General features: G+C 38.2%; 1 protein-coding gene across 11 annotated transcripts in view; it reads right to left on the bottom strand.

The window, feature by feature from the left end:
• The window catches only part of MYO6 (myosin VI), a 120,987-nt gene that overhangs the window by 16,252 nt on the left and 81,541 nt on the right, over positions 1-23,194 (bottom strand). For all 11 annotated transcript variants that reach the window (XM_068937576.1, XM_068937577.1, XM_068937578.1 and 8 more), the window contains exons 18-28: positions 21,003-21,176; positions 17,206-17,244; positions 15,907-16,000; positions 13,639-13,769; positions 13,423-13,500; positions 12,313-12,442; positions 11,389-11,479; positions 10,612-10,762; positions 8,905-9,113; positions 8,426-8,504; positions 803-963 (exon numbers count right to left, since the gene is read on the bottom strand). In XM_068937576.1, coding sequence (XP_068793677.1) covers positions 803-963; positions 8,426-8,504; positions 8,905-9,113; positions 10,612-10,762; positions 11,389-11,479; positions 12,313-12,442; positions 13,423-13,500; positions 13,639-13,769; positions 15,907-16,000; positions 17,206-17,244; positions 21,003-21,176 — 1,337 coding nt within the window. The remainder of the gene's footprint in view (positions 1-802; positions 964-8,425; positions 8,505-8,904; positions 9,114-10,611; positions 10,763-11,388; positions 11,480-12,312; positions 12,443-13,422; positions 13,501-13,638; positions 13,770-15,906; positions 16,001-17,205; positions 17,245-21,002; positions 21,177-23,194) is intronic.

The following is a 23,194-nucleotide window of genomic DNA, read 5'->3' as shown; positions in this document are numbered from 1 at the left end:
TAAAATTACTTTCTGGGGAGAAACAAAGGCACACCACCACACAGTTAGACGATTCATCAATTATATGTATATTTGCTGTCAAAAAAGCTTCTGTGGAGTCACCCTTTTCATATAAGGATGTTTTGCTTTGCAGGCAATATGGATCTGCATACCCAAAGCCAAGCACTGGCTCATGAGAAAGTTCAAACAAAATAACAACAAAAGATATTTCAGATAATATTTAATTTTCAAACCCGTCCATGTTAAACATATTCTTTCTATGCTATAAAAGCTTACCAGTCAGGATGCAGAAATAAATATTATTTCTGCCTTAAAGGAGGGCATCTTAATTAAAAATAAATAAATAAATTAGTAATATACAACTGGAATCATCCAGTATTAGAAAGGCTACATTTTATTCCTGCTAAGCACTGAAGAAATTCCTGTCCCTACTTGAAATGGGTCATAAAAATCATAATTTAAGTTAGTTGCCATCCTCATCAGAATTCAAGACGAGAAAGAGAAGTGGCCTGGGGTTTTGGGTTTTTTCAACATGATGCTTTCCCACAGAACTGGAGTCATATTCACATACATCTAAATTACTGATGTAGCAAGATGCACAATGGAGAAACCATTTCTCAGCAAAAGCAGGCTATTTTCAACAAAGTTGACAGGTTAATGTGAAAAAAATGTTCTAATATGTTGACTTGAACGATCTACTCAGTTAATACATAAACACATAAAAACAAATGAGAGCTTAGTATTTTCAGAGAAATCACACAAGGAAAAGAAAAAGCAGAGATTTAAGCATGGAGCCCCGTACCTGCGTAATCCTAAATCGAGCTGCGCCTCATCACTGATGAGTTCTGCCTCACTCTGGGCAATTCTCATTGCAAGTTCACGATCACGACGTTCTTGTTCAAGAACTGCCTGGTGCTGAGTTTCTTCTTCACGTTCTCTAGCTAGCTGAGCCTCAATTTCAGCCTGTTTTATAAAAACAAAACTTTAATCTTATCCAATCAAGAACAAAAGGTTACTTAAGCAAAGGGTTAGAAAGATGCGCAAAAAAAAGTACGCTAATAGCTATCTTAATTGGCAAATTTACAGAATTAAAAAAGTAACAGGAATAGTTGTTCGATTGATTCAAGAAAAATAATACAGCCACAGATTGCAGCTTGCTTCTCATACAGCTTATCAAATCATTAGAGCTCATCACTTGAATTATTCATTCTAATTAAAATGACAATCAATCACTCCTATATAAAAAAACAAAGGAAGCTTTTCCTCAACTACTTTACTAATCATGAAAATTAGACTTGAGAAATTTTTAGAATCAGTAAAACTCAGATAATACACAGCAGTATGGTTAGTCCTCCATAGCATTAACACAGTACTTCCTTTGTATTCTACATCTGGCAGTTGTAAGACCTAGCAATAAGCATTATTTTGTATATAAGTCTATGGTTCATTCTGAAAGGGGATCAGGATGAACACTTCAGACTTGATCTGTCCCCAAATTTAAATGGCAAAATTCCAACTTACTGCAGTGAGGAAACAATCCAGATGCACTGCCTCTGCAGAGCAAAGCTATAATTCCAGTTTACCATCAGCATTTAACAAAGAACAGTCTCGCACACATAACGAATAAAATTTGAGCATTCAGTGTAAACTTCTGAAACGCATACACGCCAACTTTTAGCAATGCCTTTCTTGGTGCCCAAAAGTAAACAAAACAGACAGTCACTCCCACTGGTCATCGTGAATTTGCATCAGCAAAACAACGCAGGAGCACCAGTGACTTTCTCTGCGAATCCTATTTTAGATTAGCTAATAGTATCATCCACCAAAATGAGAGATAATGAATAATTAACTGTATGTAGAAGATAGAAATGCCCTACTGAATTACATTATCTACTCTGTATCCAGAATGCAGTAAGTGTTTCCAAGTAAAACTGTTAATTACATTCCGCAGTGCAGACAAGCACATCTCAGAAACAAAGAAATATAAATAAAGGCTAGCCTTAAAGATGCATATGGGGCTGGCAGACCAAGTTTTTAAAACTTCCGGCACGAGTCCATCTTGTTCCTTCAGCGGATACAGTTTAATACGTTTAAACTGTCCCTGAATGGAAACTCTTACGAATTTCTCCTAAAATTCTACAAACTTCTGCAACCATCTCCAAACACTGATTTGAAGACTAGCAGCTAACTTTTTATACGTAATTTCTGTAAAACGGTGTTGCTTACTCTTCTGACGCAGGTGATAGACAAGAAAGATCCGTTTTGGGTCAAAGTTAGGATGTAACTTCTATGTTAGTTCCAACCACTTGTTTAGCTCAGAACAAGGCTGAGGTAATAACAGAAAAGAGTACGTACAAGCAAGAAAGATGAAACAATGTTAAGCTACCTCTAGGGATAACTGGATGCAGAACGGAGAAGTGCTCTTCTGATTAATCATGGACAGGGTTTGCAGTAGTCTGTAATCAGTGACCACTGCCCTGCCAGTTGCTACAACAGTCCCTGAAGAAGAGCTTCTCCTCTCTGCTGAGGTCGCACAGGGAGCCTCCAAAGCAAGAGGAAACCAAGGTGATAAGAAGTCCTAAAGTGCCTCACAGTGAGAGTTTATGGGACCAGTAGGAACTGCCAGGAATCAAGGCAAACGGAGCAGGCATGCTGAACTGCATGTATTCTACACAAGTGCACATGACAGGTCACCACAGGCAGTCCTATATCCTCTCATTATTACAAACATCCCCAAACTGTTTACTGTTAAACTGGCATCTAATATAGCCCAAATCTGGCTTTGACTTCTGGCAAAAACATGCCAAACTGTCTGACACGGAACATCTGCAAAAACTCTAAAGGCTGCAGGAGTTCTGCAGAGTCACGTATCTAACTTTTTTTTAGTTTTAAAAACAAACACTCCTCTTCTCCATAAGACCTGAACTTGCACATGGATTGCAAAAAGTGGTCTTTCTTGGGATGCTCTAATCACGAATTTTTTTTTCCTTAAATTCACTACTAAGCAATGGACTAAATACTAACAGTTTGAAATACTTACAGAACTTTTCTTATACAGGTACAATGGCCCCAGAATCACTGGGACAAGAGGTTCTGTAACATGCTGGCAAGCCCAAATTCCAGTATTTTGCTATTTTATTACGACCCAGGAATTCTAGGCAGTCTTGGCTAGTGCCCTTGAGAATCATTAAATTAATAACCTCAGGGACTTTTCCTCATAACAAGTTCTTTAATCTTAGTTTGATTACTAGATCATTACGCACAATAGGAAAGTAGAAATGAAAAGGGAACACGCTGTTGTTAGAAGTATTAACCGTAAACCCACCCCCTCCTTCTGCAGTAGAACTGTGAATACTTTTTTTTCCCCTCTGCAAAGTCTTTTGGTCCCCTATATAAACTGTAATAATCTGTACGTGTCAATCAATAAAAAGCTATAAGCATTACAACTTTATATTTATCAACAGTAGCACTGATATATAGAAAAATATGAAAAGTCGTCAAAAATTCTCATTTCCAACTAGTCATAGTTCTAATGTAAACTGTAAAACTGTAAAACACTAAAAAAGGGCTAAGGTATTACAATGCCTTTTATTTTTAAACAGGAATAGTAATTGTTTAGTATACTTGTCACACTTGTGATTAATCAGCTTCCTCTTAAATCCCTTAAAAGGTTCACTCTTAGACAGCTACTTTTTTTCTTCTACTAGTATATAAAACCTTCAGCGGATTTTAAAATTGCTAATTTTAAGCTGATATTTTAAAAGATAGCCATAATTAAAGTTTACCAAGCCAGCTTAACTCTCGTTAATCATATTCATACAATGTAACACTGTATATTTCATCTGAACAGCACCTTACTGAATAATAATCTCCTTTTTAAGTACAATTAAATACTCCTACATTGTATCTGGAATATTCCAACTTCACTACTCAATCCTAACTTAGTAGTAAAATAGCGTGGGGCTGTAACATACTAAAAAATACCTATTACAAATGTACTGTTTCTATTTCTGAAATTAGTACAGTAAAGCTTGATATTCAAAAAGCTTATGAGATTCAGCATTTGCAAAATTAAATCTACAACTGAATACTTTTTGTGTGTTTACAGTAGTTGCCAATTTTGGTCTGTGAAATCTGACAACTTGAAACTGGTTTCCCCAGTCACTAACAACTGGCAAATGTCAACAGCAGCTTATCTATAAGCATAAGCATTGCTGCAACACATGCATTAGCAAACAGATATACACTATTTGATTACATTTAGTGCAATTCCCTATCCAGTGTCTAACTTTTTGTGGGTCTTTCTTTAGACTTTGAAACATTCCACAAAATAGCACTTAAACTAGGAAAAGCTGAAAAGTAACAAGGAATCTTCAAAAGTAGTTACATTTTCATTTGCGCGGCTTTGTATTTTCATTTATATTGAGAAAAGGTAAAAAGATACCAGATTAACCAGATATATATTCTCACTCCCAGGCAAAGAACTAAACTAAGATTGATAAAACACATGAGGATGTTGCAATCATAAAAAAACCAACTTGTAGACTCAGGAAATACAATCTTTAGGACTTGAATAAATCATGGTACAGGGAGGGCATCATTTGGGCTTGAAAGCACCCCTCATTGATTTTTACAGATACTATGCCTAACCACATGATTACTACCAAAATACTTCACTATCTGTAGGTTCAGAATATAGAGAGCTCACTTTACACAGACAATAAACGTTCCTCTCTCTTCTTCCACTTTCCTTTCATCCCAAGGCCACTGCAGCCTAGGTTAAAGGTTTATTTCTCTACGTTAAACAGGTACTTCCTCATCTTGAGAAGTCTGCACCAGAAACTTAGCAAAATTGAATCACTTGAAGGTATTCCACTTAAAATAATTTCCATATTCTTCATGGAGGTATCACTATTATTTTCACGTCATGAATAACAGAAATATAGCACATTAAGTATTATGAAAAGCTTAATTCATATGACTCTGCAGCATCACTCTGAACAGAAAACTGCAAAGTACGCGTCGTTTTAGCAACACCTCCCCAAAACAAGCAAGACATCTAAATGACAAATGTTTCTTTTTCACTAAAAAAAAACCTTAAAGTTAACACCTCCCATTCCTAAAAATTCTTCATTTACTAATCCAACTTACTACAGCAATGTAATTTCCATCACAAATCTAGTATGTTCCCACTCCACAACTGTTCTCCTTGATACATGTAGTTGAAGTATGTTGTGCTCACAGTAACTCCATCACCCTCAAGGCCCAGCTTGAACATAAGTTATCAGAAGGAATAAGAAACAGTCCAGGCTAAACAGTCCCAAGTTCTACCAGTGTCCCCTCCTATCTTAGACGCTCCAGTCCTTTAGTCATCTTTATGGTCCTTTGCCGGACTTGCTCCTGTATGTCCGTGTCCCTCTTGTATTGGGGAGCAATGAACTGGACGCAGCACTAGAGATGTGGCCTCACCAGTAACGATTACAGTGGGGAAAAAAAAATCACTTCTGTCAACCTGCTGGCAATGCTCTTCCTCCTGCAGCCCAGGATACCTTTTACCTTCTTGGCCTAAAAGGCACATTGCTCACTAGCACATTGTTCAACTGGTTGGCCACCAGGACTCCCAGGGCCTTTTCTGCAAAGTTGCTCTCCGGCTGGTCAGCCTTCAGCCTGTACTGGTGCATGGGGTTGTTCCTACCCGGAGGCAGGATTTTGCACTTCCCTTTGTTGAACTGCATGATATCCCTGTCAGCCCATGTATCCAGCCTGTCGAGATCCCTCTGAAAGGTGACTTAACCGTCTAGTGCATCAGCCAATCCTCCCAGCTTTGTATCATCAGCAAGCTTGCTGAGGGTGCACTCTGTTCCATCACCTTTGTCATTAGCAAAGATGTGAGTACTGGGCCCAGTATCAACCCCTGAGGTACACCGCTAGTGAATGGCCTCCAGCTGGACTTTGTGTTGCTCATCGCAACCCTCTGAACCCGGCAGTTCCACTAGTTTTCAGCCTGTCTCAATGTCCGCTTATCTAAGCCTATACTTCCATCAGTTTGTCTATGAGGATGTTATGGGAGACAGTGTCAAAAGCCTTGCTAAATCAAGGTAAACAACATCCACTGCTTTCCCCTCATCCACCAAGCCAGTTATCTCATCACAGAAGACTACTGAGGTTTGTCAGGCATGATCTCCCCTTCATAAATCCATGCTGACTATTCCCAAACACCTTCTTGACTTTCCCATGTTTGGAAATGGTTTCCAGGGGCATTCAATCCATCACCTCCCCAGGGATTGAGGTGAGGCGGATTGGCCTGCAGTTGCCTGGATCCTCCTCCTTGCCCTTCCTGAAGGCAGTCTTCCAGTCCTCAGGAACCTCTCCCAATCACCATGACCTTTCAAAGATAATTGACAGTGGTCTTGTCACGACAGTAGGCAGCTCCCTCAGCACTCATGGATCTATCCCGTCAGGTCTCATAGACTTATGCATGCCCAGTGTGTTTACATGTTCCCTCACCTGACCCTCCTCCGCTGAGGGAAACTTTTCCTGGCTTCAGACTTTCCTACAGGTCTCAGGGACCTGGGATTTCCTGTAGACTGGTCTTACCAGTAAAGACAGAGGCAAAGAATCACAGAATCGTTTAGGTTGGAAGGGACCTCTGGAGATCATCTAGCCCAACCTCCCTGCTCAAGCAGGGACCTCTAGAGCATATTGCCCAGGATCACGTCCAGACGGGTTTTGAATATCTCCAGCGAAGGAGACTCCACCACCTCTCTGGGCAACCTGTGCCAGTGCTCTGTCACCCTCACAGTCAAGAAGTCTTTTTCTCAGGTTCAGATGGAACTTCCTGTGGTTCAGTTTCTGCCCGTTGCCTCTTGTCCTGTTGCTGGGCACCACGGAGAAGAGACTGGCCTCATCCTCTTGACACTCCCCCTTCAGATACCTGTACACGTTGATGAGATCGCCTCTCAGTCTTCTCTTCTCCAGGCTGAACAGGCCCAGCTCTTGCAGTCTTTCTTCAGAGGAGAGGTGCTCCAGCCCTCTAATCATCTTGGTAGCCCTCCGCTGGACTCTCTCCAGGAGTGCCATGCCTCTCTTGTACTGGGGAGCCCAGAACTGGACACAGCACTCCAGGTGAGGCCTCCCCAGGGCTGAGGAGAGGGGCAGGATCACCTCCCTCCACCTGCTGGCGACACTCTGCCTCATGCACCCCAGGAGACCGTTGGCCTTCTTGGCCACAAGGGCACACTGCTGCCTCATGCTTAACTTGTTGTCCACCAGCACTCCCAGGTCCTTCTCGGCAGAGCTACTTTCCAGCAGGTCAACCCCCAGCCTGTCTTGGTGCCTGGGGTTATTTCTCCCTAAGTGCAGGACCCTGCGCTTGCCTTTGTTGAACTTCATGAGGTTCCTCTCCGCCCACCTCTCCAGCCTGTCCAGGTCCCTCTGAAGGGCAGCACAGTCTTCTGGTGTGTCAGCCTCTCCCCCCAGTTTAGTATCATCAGCAAACTTGCTGAGGGTGCACTCTGTGCCTTCCTCCAGGTCATTGATGAATATATTGAACAAGACTGGACCCAGGACTGACCCCTGGGGGACACCGCTAGCCACAGGCCTCCAACTTGACTCTGCGCCATTCACCTCAACCTTCTGAGCTCGGCCATCCAGCCAGTTCTCAAGCCACCTCACTGTCCACTCGTCTAGCCCACACTTCCTGAGCTTACCTAGGAGGATGTGATGGGAGACAGTGTCAAAAGCCTTGCTCAAGTCCAGGTAGACACCATCCACTGCTCTGCCCTCATCTACCCAGCCAGTCATTCCAGCAGAGAAGGCTATCAGATTGGTCCAGCATGATTTCCCTTTGGTGAATCCATCTACTCCGGATCACCTTCTTGTCCTCCAGATGCTTAGTGATGAAATCATTCTATTACTTTTCTTTTTACTTATCCCTTTATTATCTTTACCTTTAACACCACAGGATGCCAAACAGTGACTTCTGAAACGTCCAATTTTGCTGTTTATTCCTACTCAACAAATACCGCCAAAAGAACTTTCAGGAATGTTAATACTCTCTTAAATTACCTTTTGGCTCCTTCTCTCTTGTGTCTCAGACAAAATACACATCCTTGATACAAATAACTCTCCAGGTCCTGCCAACAGTAGAAGCTTCTTTAGGCCTCTCATTCACACGCACATCCTTTCTTACCCGACAACAGAATTTACGTAACATTTTTTTCTACTTCTGTAGTTACCATTAAATAAAAAATAAGTAATACTACTTCTGGACAGTTAGATTATATTAAACATGCCAAATAGAACACTGCCGTAAGATTATGAGACCCATTTACAAAATGAAGTTATTAGACTCAGTAATTTCAGGTGGAGAATGTAACATAAGTTGTGGAAAAGATTTTTTTGAAAAGCACAGTTGAAACATTACCTGAATACGCTTTTCTTCCTCTTCCCTCTTCTTCCTCTCTTCCTCTTCCTGTTTTCTCTTTGCCTCCATCTCAGATTTCCTATTACAAAAGCAGAGGGGAAGGGGGAAGATGAAAAAAACTTTTGATAATAATCTTATTATGATACAGGTGAACAAGAAATATGAAAGCATTTCCATAAAACTAAATAGTAATTCGGAAGTCAGTACAGTCGTGATGACGAGACACTATGTGTAAAGTCAAGAAACTTTCCAAGTCTGACTGTATTCCCAGTTGCTTCATATCATCTCTTCTATACCCTCTTCTGACTATACCTACAATATAAACTCTTAGGAAAAAAAGGTTTCTACACAGCGCATAGCACACTGGGAGCGCAATCTGTGTTACTCTCTTCAGGAGCAGGAACATTGAACACAAGCTGATTAAAGTGCCTTTCCTATCTGCTTCTCATTCCAAAAGCAGCAACTTATTCAACACTCACAAACGTCTTTCCTCTTCTTCTTTCCTTCGGCGTTGCTCCTCCGCTTCACGTCTCTTTCTTTCTTTTTCCATTTCCTCCTGGATGCGTCGCAGCCTCTCTGCTTCTTCCTCTTGCTGTTTCTTTTTCTGTAGTGCGCTCAGAAGTTGCTCAGAGCTTCTAACTAGAGCATCGTATTCTTTCTGTATCTGTTCTCTTGTCATTATAGTGGTCTGCAAAATGAAATAATAACGAGGGATAATATTCCCTTGAGTTTCTACTTCATCTTTAAAAATTATATGAAGTGCTATGAAAACACTAAACACTAACTATAATATATACATGAGGGATGGGGGAAACGGGAACCTTAAGCAAGTCCTTCCCTTCCTTTCAAAAATCCGGCAGATATATTACTTCTTTCATTTAAAACCACAGAAAGCAATCTTATCATCAGTCTTTTTATCACTGACACTGGACAGGACTTCTCTCTAAAACCTGCCTTCACTTTTGAAACCTGCCATTTTTAAGCATCAGAAATTAATCCTTACCATCCTGAGAACTAGGAGCTTCCTATGTGCATTCTATGTCATGTCCTTAGCTTCTGTACTGGTGACTTAACAGTTCCACCTTATATACGGAAGCACAGAATAGTTTTAGATCTCTTATTATGCTAGCACCCATGGTAAAAATATTGGACAACACTGTGACTAACAGAAAATATTTAAGCAATGAGATGAGTGGCAAATAACATGATGAAAATACTTAATAAAGCAATAACTTTTGCCATACATATTTCCAGATCTCACTGATAGCTACAGCTTAATTTTATTTTCTCTATTTTCCTTTATTCTTTGTGTTGAGGCATACATAGGAAAAAAAGACAATAAACAAGTGCGACATGGGGTGTTTGATGAACTTTTCTGAGGGCATCTCATACTAACAGTCAACTTACTTGCCTTATTTCTATTGGAAAAGGAAACTATAAATTGACAGGTTAAATCCAGCACATTATCGTATTAGTACTGTTACCTTTATCATCTTTTCAATAAGAGATTTTAAATAGCAAAATCTGCATACGGTACACTAGAGAAGGCTATAACATGGCCTAAAACACAAAACTCAACACATTAAAATTCTTCTAACATTAACGGATTTCAGTATGCTTTCATTTTGCCTCTGTGCTCTTGTGGTAAGGGACCAAGAACTATGGACCTCAAAGCAAATACAGCAAGCTGAACTCTCTTTACTAACAGGTCTGAAAAAACCCCACATAACGAGAATAGGAATCCCACCCCTGTGTGAAAAATGTTTGCAAGGTTCAGCCCTGATTAATTTAAAATACTGCTAATACGCATTACCCTAAGAATAAAGGCAACGAGCAAATTATTAACAACATCAGCCTCACAGTATCACCACGTATTTTTGTTTTAGATTCTCCAATGCCAATTTTGAAACACAGATGAAGAGGTATACACCCAATTTCAGGATGCATTTCAGCTACATTCACAAATAACTTTAAGTAGGATTTAGTAGTGCCCAGAGCCTCTGAAAAATGAGACCTCTGACGTAAGTGTCCATAGCAAGACATTTAAATATAAAATCTTTGTCCAGAGTACTTTTATTTAAAAAAAAAAAAGAAAAAAAAGCAGCAAATAACATCGGCCTTCTATTTGAGATTAAGTTTTAAAAGATTTCAGTAATAAGAAGCCATTTCTCTGGTTAATATCATACCTTAATTTTGGTCATTGAAGCATCAATAGAATACTCCAGCTCCTTGATCTGCTTGCTTGTCTCTGCCTTCCCCTCCTTCAGAGCACTTACTACTTCGTTAAACTTATCAAGTCTCTTTTTCAGTGTACGCACCTTTACCAAACCATCAATACTGTGAATGGAAGATAGTTTATTGTATCTTCAGATTATTTTACAATCATGGTTTTTACAACGGGGTCACTAGATCCCGCAAGGGAAAAAAAAAAAAAAAAGGCTAGGGAAAGAGTCCAGGAAAGCTTGCAGCTTCTTAAAGAAACAATACTGAACGCCAAATTATAACTCTACAGAGACAGTCTAGGTAGGAAGAAAGAAATCACTGAACAGGAATTCAGGAAAAACAACATTCAGAAAGTAGAAGTTAAATCATATTATTAAAGATGAGCACGGAAGAACAGCATAAACGCTCAGGGAAACGATCAAAAACACCAAGATACAAAATGAAATGTAACTATCAAAGGATATGAAAGAAAACATTTTGTAAGAACCCCAGGAACGAAGAACAAAAAGACAGTTGGGTCTCTATCAAAGAATAATAACGTCAGGAGTGCTTAATGGCCAAAGTTTTTTCCATCAGTATTCCATGCAATCAGATTAAAGCTAATGGAGATACTTAACTTCAAGAGGAAAAGAGAGAGAGAGAGAGAACACACAGTTATCGCACAGAGGTGGCAGCAAGGAGGCCTACAGAGTAAAGTAAAGGACAACAAGTCCTCAGTTACATGTGGACATATCTCTTACCGTGGTTTGTGCTTTCTCTTGCAAAGCCACATTCGAATAGTCTTCTGTATTTTAATGCAGGCACTGGCTCGATATTTTATCTTGTTTTTCACTGTAAACACACAAAAGATTGACCAAGTCTCAATGGTTTAAACAATTTAACACAACTCCTATATTCCCTCTGTTACTCAAACACTTGTGGCTCCAGCCCGTACGTAGACTATATGTGCTTGGGAGCTACGTCCACAAGGGAACCACAACGCTTGAGTCGCAGTAGACAACAGAATTCACAGTCCTGAGTCGGGCATACGGACATCGTTAACGAACCATCCTGCCAGGACCAAACTATTCCACACTGCCTTGCTCCTACTCTCTGCAGAGTGAGCAGAGCAGACTGGGCACTTAGAAAGTGCATGTCAGTAGTGACTGGCACTTCCTTGCTGATCAACAATAACTCCTGGAACGGAGACATTTGCCCCATGATTCACGTCAGTGCTTCTGAACGTGCTGTTACTGCACAGACGTTAACAATCTCCGTGCAGGCAATTCTCTGAAGCTCAGCTAAATGACTCTATACTGTCAGCTCAAAGTTGAAACTGCCGCTCTTTCCAGCTTATGTTGAGGTGCCTCCCCAAGACTTTTAATCACTAGCTATTTCTGCGCAAGTGTTTACCAGGGCTTCAGGAAGCGGCTAAGCAGCCTGGACACAGGAGGTTGGGAGATACAGTCCACCACATCACCACTTTCAAAAACCTCTGCTTTTAGTCCTCCTATGTTTATCTAACACAAACTATGAGAAATTTCACCAGTCTTGAAAGGAACTATTCAGACTTTACCATGTAAAGCATCTGTTATATATGACCAGAACCACATTTCAAGATGACGATAATTGCTTTGCTATATCGCTAGCAAAAATTTTTGTTTATTAAAATATAAAATACATACATTTAATCACTGAGAGAGAACACCACTGAACTTTTTTCCAGCGACTGCAGATAAGCCAGTGATTGACTCGTTTAACTAGCTCTGCTAAATGATCCGGATCTGACTTCATTATCTGATCAAACTCTGCAAACTAAATACAAAATCAGTTTTACAGATGAGAAGAGAAAGTGTTAGACATCATTTAAGAGCAAGTTGAGTAAAATGTTTGTAATGTAAAGAGGGAATGGAACTGTACCATTATAGCTACTCGATTACTTCAAACAAGGTATGTGTCTGGTATAACTTTAGTATGTTCTTTGATGATAACAGGAATGATTGGCTTGTTTTTAATTGATGTGACACACTTAACATTTTGAATAATCCAACCATTTATTCATCAATAAAAATAAAAATTTATTGACAAGATTTTAAGGAATGATTTGGTACTCTACTTCCCAAATAATTGCTCTGAACTTCCATAATTTTAAGACACCTCAAATTCTGCATTCGGGGAAAAATAAAAGCCCTGAAAACATTGCTCAATTTTTAAATCTTCATATAAGAGTCCAACTAAAGGCAAACTTTTCCGAAAATCCTACATTTCTACTTATGCATAATTATGACCATAGAGACACTGTTCGCTACCTATGATGAAGTTTCCTTTCCAGTCACAACACCTCTCTCTCTCTCTCTCTCTCTCTCTCTCTCTCTCTCTCTACGCTAGCGGCAGCAACGCTCATGATCACAGAAAGAGATTTCAGTTATAAATACATTTTAGTGGAAAGCGTTTTATTTCCTTCCTCTGACTTGCTCTTTTTAGTAGTCCTCAATGTATTCTTAAGTGACTTGTACAACGTCTGGGAAACTCACGATATACAGAGCAACAAACACCACTTTAGAAATATAGCACTATTAGCAACAAGGCTATGAAGTCAGTTATGCTAGTGATAGTATTGATTTTTTCCACAGAAAATGATTAGTATTTACAAAAGGCTCTGAGCAACATTATTTAAGTGGGTCGTATTTTAAGCAAAGTGTTCACCAAGTGCTTTTCAGAGGTCCCTTCCAATGTCAGTTATTCTCTGATTCACATTCACGAACTCCAAATGGAAAAAGACAGAGAGACATTACCTTGCCAGGTCTAAAAAACACCTTGGTTAACCCAAATTTGTAATCATTTTCATTCAATCCCAAGGCTTTAAATAGTGCCTGAAACAAAGGAGAAAAAAAAAAAAAACAAAACAAGTTTGGTTTATATATTCCCTCCAAAAATCATAAAAAGCAAAAAACATACCAATATATTTTCTGCCTTTGATGGTACGGCAGAAGTATTAATTTCTAACTTACCTTGCAAAAGAGCCTAGGATCCAATCGAGCCAATTTTTCAGGCAAGTATTTCTTGTACATATTATATAGCTCATGAAATGAAGCTCGTGAAGGGAAACCGCCTTGCATTAAGTCTAAAACAGACACCATTCCTATATTCACAGGAACACACACACAAAAGCTGGTATTAGTAAAACGCAAACGAAGCAATTATTTTTATGACAACGAGTAGTTCATGAGATAAGCCTCACAAACACTGTTCAGCAACCAATCCAAAGAATTCATCAGAGACTAGACCCAGCCTCTAATATTTCTTGATCATGTGATCACTCACAAAAAGCTACGACCAGGTAAGAGAGGTCTATACGATTTTCTCCCTATTTAGACAGAAAACACCCAATCATGCATAGCATTTTCTTCCCAGCCCTTTTGCTAAATATTTTCTTCTTTTAAGCAGACTTGAGGTCCTGCAATTCTTTTTTAAGAAAGCAAAAACCATGCCTAGCATGGCTTTCCTTTCTATCATGTCAGTGATATTTGTGAGATGTGGTACAGATGCAGTGCCAAATTCAAGTGCAGTGTTAGAACATTTTGTGTACTTGCACGTGTACTTGCAGTACTAGGTATCAGCTGGTAAAACGTAATTTTAATTCCCTGAACACTGTTTCTACATTTCGGCTATAACTAGGGCATCAGTAGAGCATAAAGTCAGTAAACGGTTCCGATTACTTCAGGAAGCACAGACCATGCTAGGTTTTGCCAGTTGCTTTACACAGCCCCAGCAACAGATTTTGTACCTCAGTTTTTAAGTTTACTGTTAATTTAATGGTGGCTGTCTCTAACCTTCATTATTTGCAGATCTGTTTTTAATGATAGATTTGTTTCCACTAAGTCCTTCTTAAAATACATATATACGCTCACATACATATATACATATGCATATACTCACATACCTATATATATATATATATACAAAAAAACACACTATTCTTACTTTTTTAAAATTACATATCAAGTATTTTTAACTAGATTAAATTTCATTTACTGTTGCTCAAAGAGCACACAGAAAAGTAAATTTGTAAGATTATTATAAAATATTACAATTATTTACGGTAGAAAATAAAAAAAGTTCATTTCTTTCTTTCTCCTCTCTTTGACATGCCAAACGTTATTAACCTGAAGAAACCTACTGCTAATAATGTTAATGGAATCCTAATTGCTGAAAAGTTGTTAGGCATTTGTGATTATAACGCGACATGATAAATCCATGGTGGCTTGCCGAAACACCAGCTGCAGAACCTGGGAACGTCTCTTGATTTCAAAAAGAGAAAAAATTAAGTACAAATTACCAAAAGGACAAAAATACTTAAAGGGAAAAATATAAAGAAGGAGAAAAATAAATATCCAAGTACTTTGCTGAATAAGCACCCTATGAAGAACGACATGACACAATACCAGCAAGCATTCTAACAACTGAGCAAGCCATTCTGGCTGCTGCACAGTGGGGTAAAAAAAACAACACTGCTAATATTTGCCCTCTAAAATAAAGCTATAAAATTTGAAAGCACCTAGCGTTTCAAGAATAATGAAAATGTAGCATCACATTACCACTGTAGTGCATAAAACAATAGGAAAGACTACGCTAAAGTGCCACTGTTGGAAGCTCAGTTCCAAATCAAACTAACAATGGTATAAAGTAATTTTCAAAAAGTAAAACAGGACTTTTTTGACTCTGTTATAGTATCTACAAAATAGAAGAAAATAGATTTGTTTCAATGATGAGACACCTCAGCTAATACTGACCATCTCTAAACGCACAGGGAGTTTCTAACATTTCAATTGCCATAGTAGTTCAAAGGAATTCTGCTGCGCTGGACTGAGTTGCTGCCCTAGCAATGTTGTGGGCAAAACAGAGACATGGAATTCAGCTCCAGATTAAGAAATCTAATTTTAAGTATCAATACATGGCTGCTTACATGTGTACCACGTGTCTACACTCTCATTAAAATCAACTGAGAAACAGCTGAAAGAGAATAAAACAACACTCGATTGCGAATAAGAGGCCTCTGGCTGTTCAGATAAATCACTTCCTAGGCTCCATTAACTAGATTTCTTTTGACTACAATGGAAGCCTCAGTTACTGAGAATGGAAATTAAGTGTTCGAAAGACACAAATAATGCAACAGTTCAAATTAAGAAACATACTGTTTCCATTTCACATATTTCAAACTCAAGTCAATCTACAACGCCCAAAATAATAAACGAGAAAACACCAGATGCATACACTACCTGAACATTGAAGCTGAGACAGGATCTGTCCCCCTTCAAAATGGTGACTTGTCATCTTTAAATTGGGTTTGATACAGCGAATAAAGCTAGACCCCTATTGTCAAAAGAGCAAGTTAAGCATTTTTTAAATTTCCTGAAATAATAGTGATTCATTTAAGAATTACCCAAGTAAAGAAAAAAGTAATAGATTTCTAAAAAGAGAAAATTTGACATTATTTTTCTTGTTATAGCCAGTCTGCATGCTGACATTGTCTTGACATAACTGATCTCAATGCTCAAGCTATTAATCAGAAGCTCAACTTTTGAGTTTTCACTCAACTCCTCTTCTTAAAATTAAAATAATCTAATTACGATGTATCACTCTAGTTTCTCCTACACTCATTGTCTTCACAGCCGTATCAGCTAAATGCCTCAGTCCTCCAGAATTCACATCATAGAGGATGATGTCCTTCCAGCCTCCTGACGCTGGAATCACGCCAGTTGAACTTGACCTTTCTTCTACCCCTTATTTTTTTCAGTTTCCTTTGCCTCATGGCTTCACTTTCCTTTCCTCCATGTTGCTGCAATCTGCTCTTCTCTTCTCATCATGTATACTTTCTTTACAATTTCAACTACTGCTTTCTCTGATTATTTCATGTTCCCTCTCTACGGCAATTACCACCTAGTTACTCAGTTTCTCCTGTTAACAGACAGCTAGTGAAATCGTATCCTATATACTAAAACAAAACTGGGACTAAGAAAACATAATCCTACTCCCTGGTTTGAATATTTTTGAGTGCTCTGTACAAATTTCTCCCCTTGGAGTCAGAAAGGGCCTGCCAAAGGCAGCTCTACATTAATGATACATTTCCAATCATTGGTTACAGTGACCACATTCCCCTTACGAAAACAGAAGTTATTAACATATTGCCCATTTTACTTTTAAATACAACTCTAAATCCTCTGCAGATTAGTCATCAACGATAAGCAGTAAAAAGATGAAAGTGAAACTAACCGAAAAGGAGATTGCAGCCTGGATAGATTTAAGCAGAATACGATATTTCTTACTTAGACTGTGTAACTTTTATTGGACAACAAAATTTTCAGTTTTCCACCCCCCCCCCCCCAAAATTAACTCAATATTAATCACCTGCACAGCAAGACACTTCAAAAAAGTGTAATATAACTGCAAACTCTGACGTTATTTTTTAATCACTAGACATCTACGTCAAACAAAACTGGTTGAGGTAATTGATGACAATTTATGTGAGAAGCACTGGAAAGAGAAAACAATGAATCTGCATCTGTATTTGTACTTACAGTACTGTGAAGCTTCTCCAGAAGCAAATTTAACTGAGTCTGCAAAAGAAAACAGGCATTTCAAAAGGCTACCATGGAACATCTTACTACGATAACTACAAAATCAGACGCACAGTACAGTGATATAGCATTACCGCATGCATGTTTATTGTTAGTACATCAGACAGAACTGGTAAATCGAATGTTCACAAATCTTTAAAGGACAAAATCATGCAAGAGTGCATGAACGATCCTGAGGAAACTGCTTGTGTTGATTTTAACAGCAATAGCATGTGTATGGCTGAAATTTGGCTACCAAAAAAAGTGCAAACTCATTTGGAAAAATAAAGGAAATAATGTCCATGTAAAAAAGTTATAAAGGAAATGAGACTGACCAGCAATAATTAAAAAAAAAAAAAAAACACTGAAATTTTGAAAACCTAAATTTAATCTATAACAAATACATACTTGTATGTTAAATAATTAACACAGATAACAGATATGCTCAGCTTCCTTTATAGATTACTTCAACCTTCTGATTTTTTGTTGTTGTTGAAGATGTGTTGCACTGGTGGCTTGAAAGTCTGAGACAACACTTCAGTGGATGCATCTGTATTATCTTTTTTTGTTTTTAATTTGAAACTCTCCTTTGACAAGAAATTCAACAGATTATACATAACTGTAAACTACATTTGTTCAGGCTGGATTCAAACAAATTGTGATGACAGAAAATCTTATGATTGTTTGGGGAAAGGGTATAAGACCACTAGAGGCTTAAGGATATGAGGGGAGATGTGAGTTAGTTGCTCTTGAATGTATATTGGGAGGGACTTAAAATATTCCAGAATCATATCAGAAACAAGAGTTATAGTTTAATTTACAGATGTGTCTGTTGTACCATATAGATTACTGTTGTGAGAGTCTTTCTAGTTTACTCACAAAATCAAGTATGTAGACCGATGCAAGTCAGAATTCTAAACATCCTAATATACTCATTTTCTGTACTGGAACCACATACAAAGGATCTGACTTCTGATTTTTTTTTTTTTGTGACCAGATCTTTCAATCACCTTGAATCATGGAAGCCAGATTTGTACCAGCAGATGTGCTTCACCTAGAGCTGCCAGTCTTCCTTCCAGTGGATAAAAATGTTTTTTGTTTTTTTTTTTTTTGTTTTTTTTTTTTACTTTTCATGTATACGGTTAGAAAGAGGGAGGGAGCGTCACAAGGCAAGATAAACACTGATAACCTCCTCCTCAGTTCTCACTGACATATATTTTGATATCTACTTTGAATATAATCTTCATGTTTCCTTAAATTTGTAATGCTTCATTTTGCAGGGGACAGCCTGATTTCCGTTATCAAAATATAGTTCTGGCTAGAACAAAAATATCCCTCCTTATATCCCCTGGATGCTCACAATTTGACAAGAAATAAGCCAGTCACTAAGTAGTTTCAATAATGAAATGATCATACGACTAAGGTATATTGCTAAAACTACTGTGGCTCTTTGAATTATCACAGTTTAATCCATCATTACCATACTAAAGTAAAATTATCCCCAAAATTCTTGAGTAGATGTGATAAATTAGTTCATCACTTCCTCAACTGGTTTATGTGAATTAATTTTAATTAGTTATAAGGAAAGGATGTTGTCAAGGATTTTGCAAAGAGAAGTATTTGCAACACCATCTAATAACTGATGTAACTGGAGGAATTCAAGACTGACTTATATACTAATATAACAAGAATTCTTCTTCTTAAAGAGATGCAACTTCTGCGCAGATAACAATATATTCTGATGCCCTCTGAAGTGAAATTTTCAAGGCTATTAGTGTTCATCAGTAGTATGTGCTTCGTCTGGAAAGGTAACACTAAATGAATTACTGGAAGTAACACATACATTCAAAATGCAATGAAAGTTGAAAACATTTAAAGAATTAATAGATTGGTGGGCCAGATCCAAAAAGGACTTTAGTCATGTTCTAGGTGCAGAGGTTAACACCAAAGTCCACAATGTTATTCAAAAAGTCCCCCATTAAGTTGCTGCTTAACTTAAACACCTCCCTTTTTACTTCAACCCCCCTTGGACAACAGGATCATTCACCTGTCCAAATCTACTGGATGTGGGGTGCTAAATCCAAAAGGAATTGAGAACCCAAATGGCACAAAGTGGAAGTCACCTCATAGTTCCTGCAGTTGCTTGCATTTTCAAAATGCAGTTATAAAAACAATGGACAAAATCCCAGCTTCTCTTTAAAACGGAGTATCATAGTTGTAGGTCTCGTTCAGGAGACAGGATATCTGTACGCAATTCTATTTTCAGTCTGCCTTCTGCTCATGCATTTTATATTAAACCAATGGCTACAGAGCAATTCTGAATAATAAGGAGGAGGAGGAAATAATCCTGAGAGCAAAACAGAGAAAAGGTTGCCCAATTCCCAGTAATAATCAGAACCACTACATTACAACTCTCTTACCCTCTTCCTGGCACCATCAAAATTTTATTTTTTGCTGCATAACAGCTCAACTCCAGAAGGGAATGAGGGAGATCACCTCTGACAGATTAGCCAATAGCTTGTTGCTAAGGGAAATATACTGGAGATAAAACACTGAATAGACTACAGAACTGAAGCAGAATACAGCTGCTATATATCAAGTAAGTGTTGGTACCATACCCTTCCTTTTCTTCCAACCTCTGTATTTTCAGAGAACCATTTTAAACACTAAGCCACCAGATATGATTCTGAAAGAAGAAATCTCTCTCACAGCCCTGATTCAGGTATGCAGCCTTGAGAGGGAGCAGGAATGGAGAAACAGTCTGTTGCTATTAGCGGTACCCCACTCTGCCTGTGGTTTTTTGCATTGTCCTGCTTTCCCAATGGACTGCAAAGAGAGTCTAGGAACATGATTTGGGGTTTTAGGTGCCTTAACTAAGGTAGCATACCAAAAATGTTGCAGCACCTGATATGAAGGCATCTAAACCCTTCATTGGATCTGGCCCAGATGCGCTGAGAAGAACTCTTGCTGAAATTGCAGCAGCTCTATCAATAGTAAGTCCATGAGATTGAAGAATTTACCTGCAGCCCATGGTTGTGCCTGCTTTTCCTCTCACAATTCCCCTACAGTTCTCTTTTCTAGCCATCCTGAGCTGGAATAGTCCAGCTAAAATAAAACTGCTGAATGAGAAAAGGTTGCAGAAAACATTTGGAGAAGACAAGGTTTGAAGGTCAGCTTTACAACAAGCAGAAGAAAGGAGAAAATGAGGAGAAGCATCAGATTCAGGTATTGAGAAAGTAACCGTTCAGTACAACGAGCATACTTCTGTGAAAGCAATTACCATCTTAACAATATTTTAAAAGAGGAAGAACAGTGCTTAGTTAGCTGTTAAACTTTCAGAATGGCGAACGGTAGCCCAATGGACGCGTTTCCTACGGCACACAATTAAGATGGGATGGAAGAACACCTTTTTTCACGTTTAGAATCCCTCAGAGGCCACAGAAGCTAGATCAAGAGTTCAGACCTTCAGAATAAAGGTTTCCCTATGTCCTTGCAAAATTATGACTTCTGAATTATTGCATAATCTCTACAAGGACTATTTTCAAACGCCTTTTTGACGGAAAGGGGTAGCATTTAACTTCAATACACTCATTGCTCACACTTTAATAGGAAAAATGTCTATTTAACAGAATTCTCTTTGTATGAATTTCAAGTAACCACTAGTTCTCCCATCCTTAGGTTCCACTTATTTCAGATAACTTAGGAGTGGCATATTTAAAAAAAAAAAAAAAAAAAGATTTTTTGCTGTATTGTGTTACCTTGAATTTGTTTCCCACGCTGATGAAACTAAGCTTCCCTGCTTTTTGCTTGGGATCCCTGTTGTTGTTAGTGTTAGATTCAAATAGCTGTCGAACAAACTTGTCCTTAGACTCGCATATAAGAGATTCAAGGGACATGTGCAAAGCATCGTTATTTTTCTCCACGAACTGCGTCTGAAAAGACAACCCAAGAAATAATCGCACATTTGTGTCACGGCCTGAGTAGGCATGTCTTAAAGAAAACTGAAAGAAAAACAAAATTATACACTTAATTCAAAATTATCTAGAATTTTGGAGTAAATATTTGTACATTATTTCAAATGACTTCTCAACACGATACGCAAAGCACTAATGACAACAGAGAAAAAAAGATCTTAAATTTGAAGGATGTTGATGGAATCATGAGGCCCAAGGGGAGGTCTAGCGCCTTTTAAGAAATCGGTTGTGCTTTTGCCAATGATTATACTGCCCGTATCCACTTCCAGCTCTCAACGCCTCATCACTTGGGAGTTCTGGGAAGCTTAATTCTTCGTCCCTTGTAACATCATTTAAGATTTGCTGTGAAACAAGAACTAGCCTGCATAGATACTGTTGCATCTAGAGTTCTGGCAAATGAACGAACAATAAATGGTTATTTTAGTAGCACTGTTATATTATGACTGTTTAAGGACAGCTAGTAAAATAAAAGACATTATCTTCTTCCTACAAACCTTACCTCTCTGCTTAATTTAAATCAGCTAACTTTTTAGAAGTCAGCGGCAAGGCATTAAACTGAAGTTCAGAGATCGAGAAACCTATATGCAATTTCAGACAATGAAATTCTCAATAGTTTTTGGTGCAACTTTAATAGTGATTTAGACATCTATGAACATTTATGCCATTAATTTGAACATGAAAAACACAAATTTGCTAAGACATCCCATAAAAAGCTTCAGTGCTGATGGGAACAAAAGAACAAACACGGGCCTCCGAAATCCATTTGAGCTGTGAGAACGTAAGACTGGAATATGAATGCAATCACATGAGTGTCGTTACCACAAAGCAGATCGTGAGAAGTGTCACGACAACAAATGCAGCGCGAGAGAAGGAAAAAGAAAGAACTGGTAAGGTTTAAGGCAGTTTTGGCCCAGAAATTGTTTAGATTAAGCTAAGCAAGTACCACTGAGGGGCAGGGTAAAATTACCTCAAGCGTTATTAGTATAGGTTCTGGACCAAAGCTGCCTCATATCTGATAAGCTCTGAGAGCAGAGCTTGTGTGCGCACATCTCACTCTTCTGTTTGTGAAGACACTCTAAAGCATTATTAACGAACGTATCATGATGAGGTACACAGTTTAAAACAGAGCATTTGGAACAATTCTTCTAATGCTTCCTCTAATTGTAAGTCTTCTAATTGTGTTTGTTATTTTGATACTGACTCATTGTGTCGCCTCAGAAAAATCATTTCGGCAACACACAAGCCTCAATTTTCTTATCTGTAAAATGATGTACATAGTGTACCCACTTCAAAACACCATAGTAATCATTCTCATTCTTAAGAGTATTTTGAAGAAGATAAGAAGGTACTGTGAAAGCCCTCATTTTCAAATGACAAAAATCATCCCTGGAAATAGCTTGCCTTTTACGCACTGCAGTTAGAGATGAGCACAGCAAAGCATTACGGACCTTTTTTTTTTCCCTTAAACTATTTTCAGGTATGCATAGTTAATGCATAAATTAAAAAAATTGTTTTAGTTACTGGTTTAAGACGTTTGAATGTTTTTGTATGATGAACAGTCATATAAAAGTACAAGAATCTAGAATGTATGTGAGAGTCACAATTTCAGATATTTCATATCCTAATATGAATAACTCTATCGTGAGTAACAACGGAAAATACTGAAAAAAGAAGTGATTTTTTTAACATAAAGTCTGTGTACAGCATGCTTCTGAAAAGTTACTGTTATGCCCAACAAATTTATATCGTATGGTGCACTCCTCTCCCCAAGATGCAAACTTCTGTTAGCTTAAGATTTTGCAGTAGACCATGAAATCAATATATTTAATACTAATACCGTTAACAAGCACTTGCATAAAATATGCCTCAACAGAAGAGTCTGTAATTTGAAAAGTTAAAAGAAACTAAAATGTCAATTCTCTCATGAATCACAAAATTTAGATTCAAAGCTAAACCACAAATCATCTTGTGAATTT

Source organism: Struthio camelus, chromosome 3 (assembly GCF_040807025.1).
Source record: "Struthio camelus isolate bStrCam1 chromosome 3, bStrCam1.hap1, whole genome shotgun sequence".
Classification (NCBI taxonomy): Eukaryota; Metazoa; Chordata; class Aves; order Struthioniformes; family Struthionidae; genus Struthio; species Struthio camelus.
This window is presented reverse-complemented; position numbering and strand designations above follow the sequence as displayed.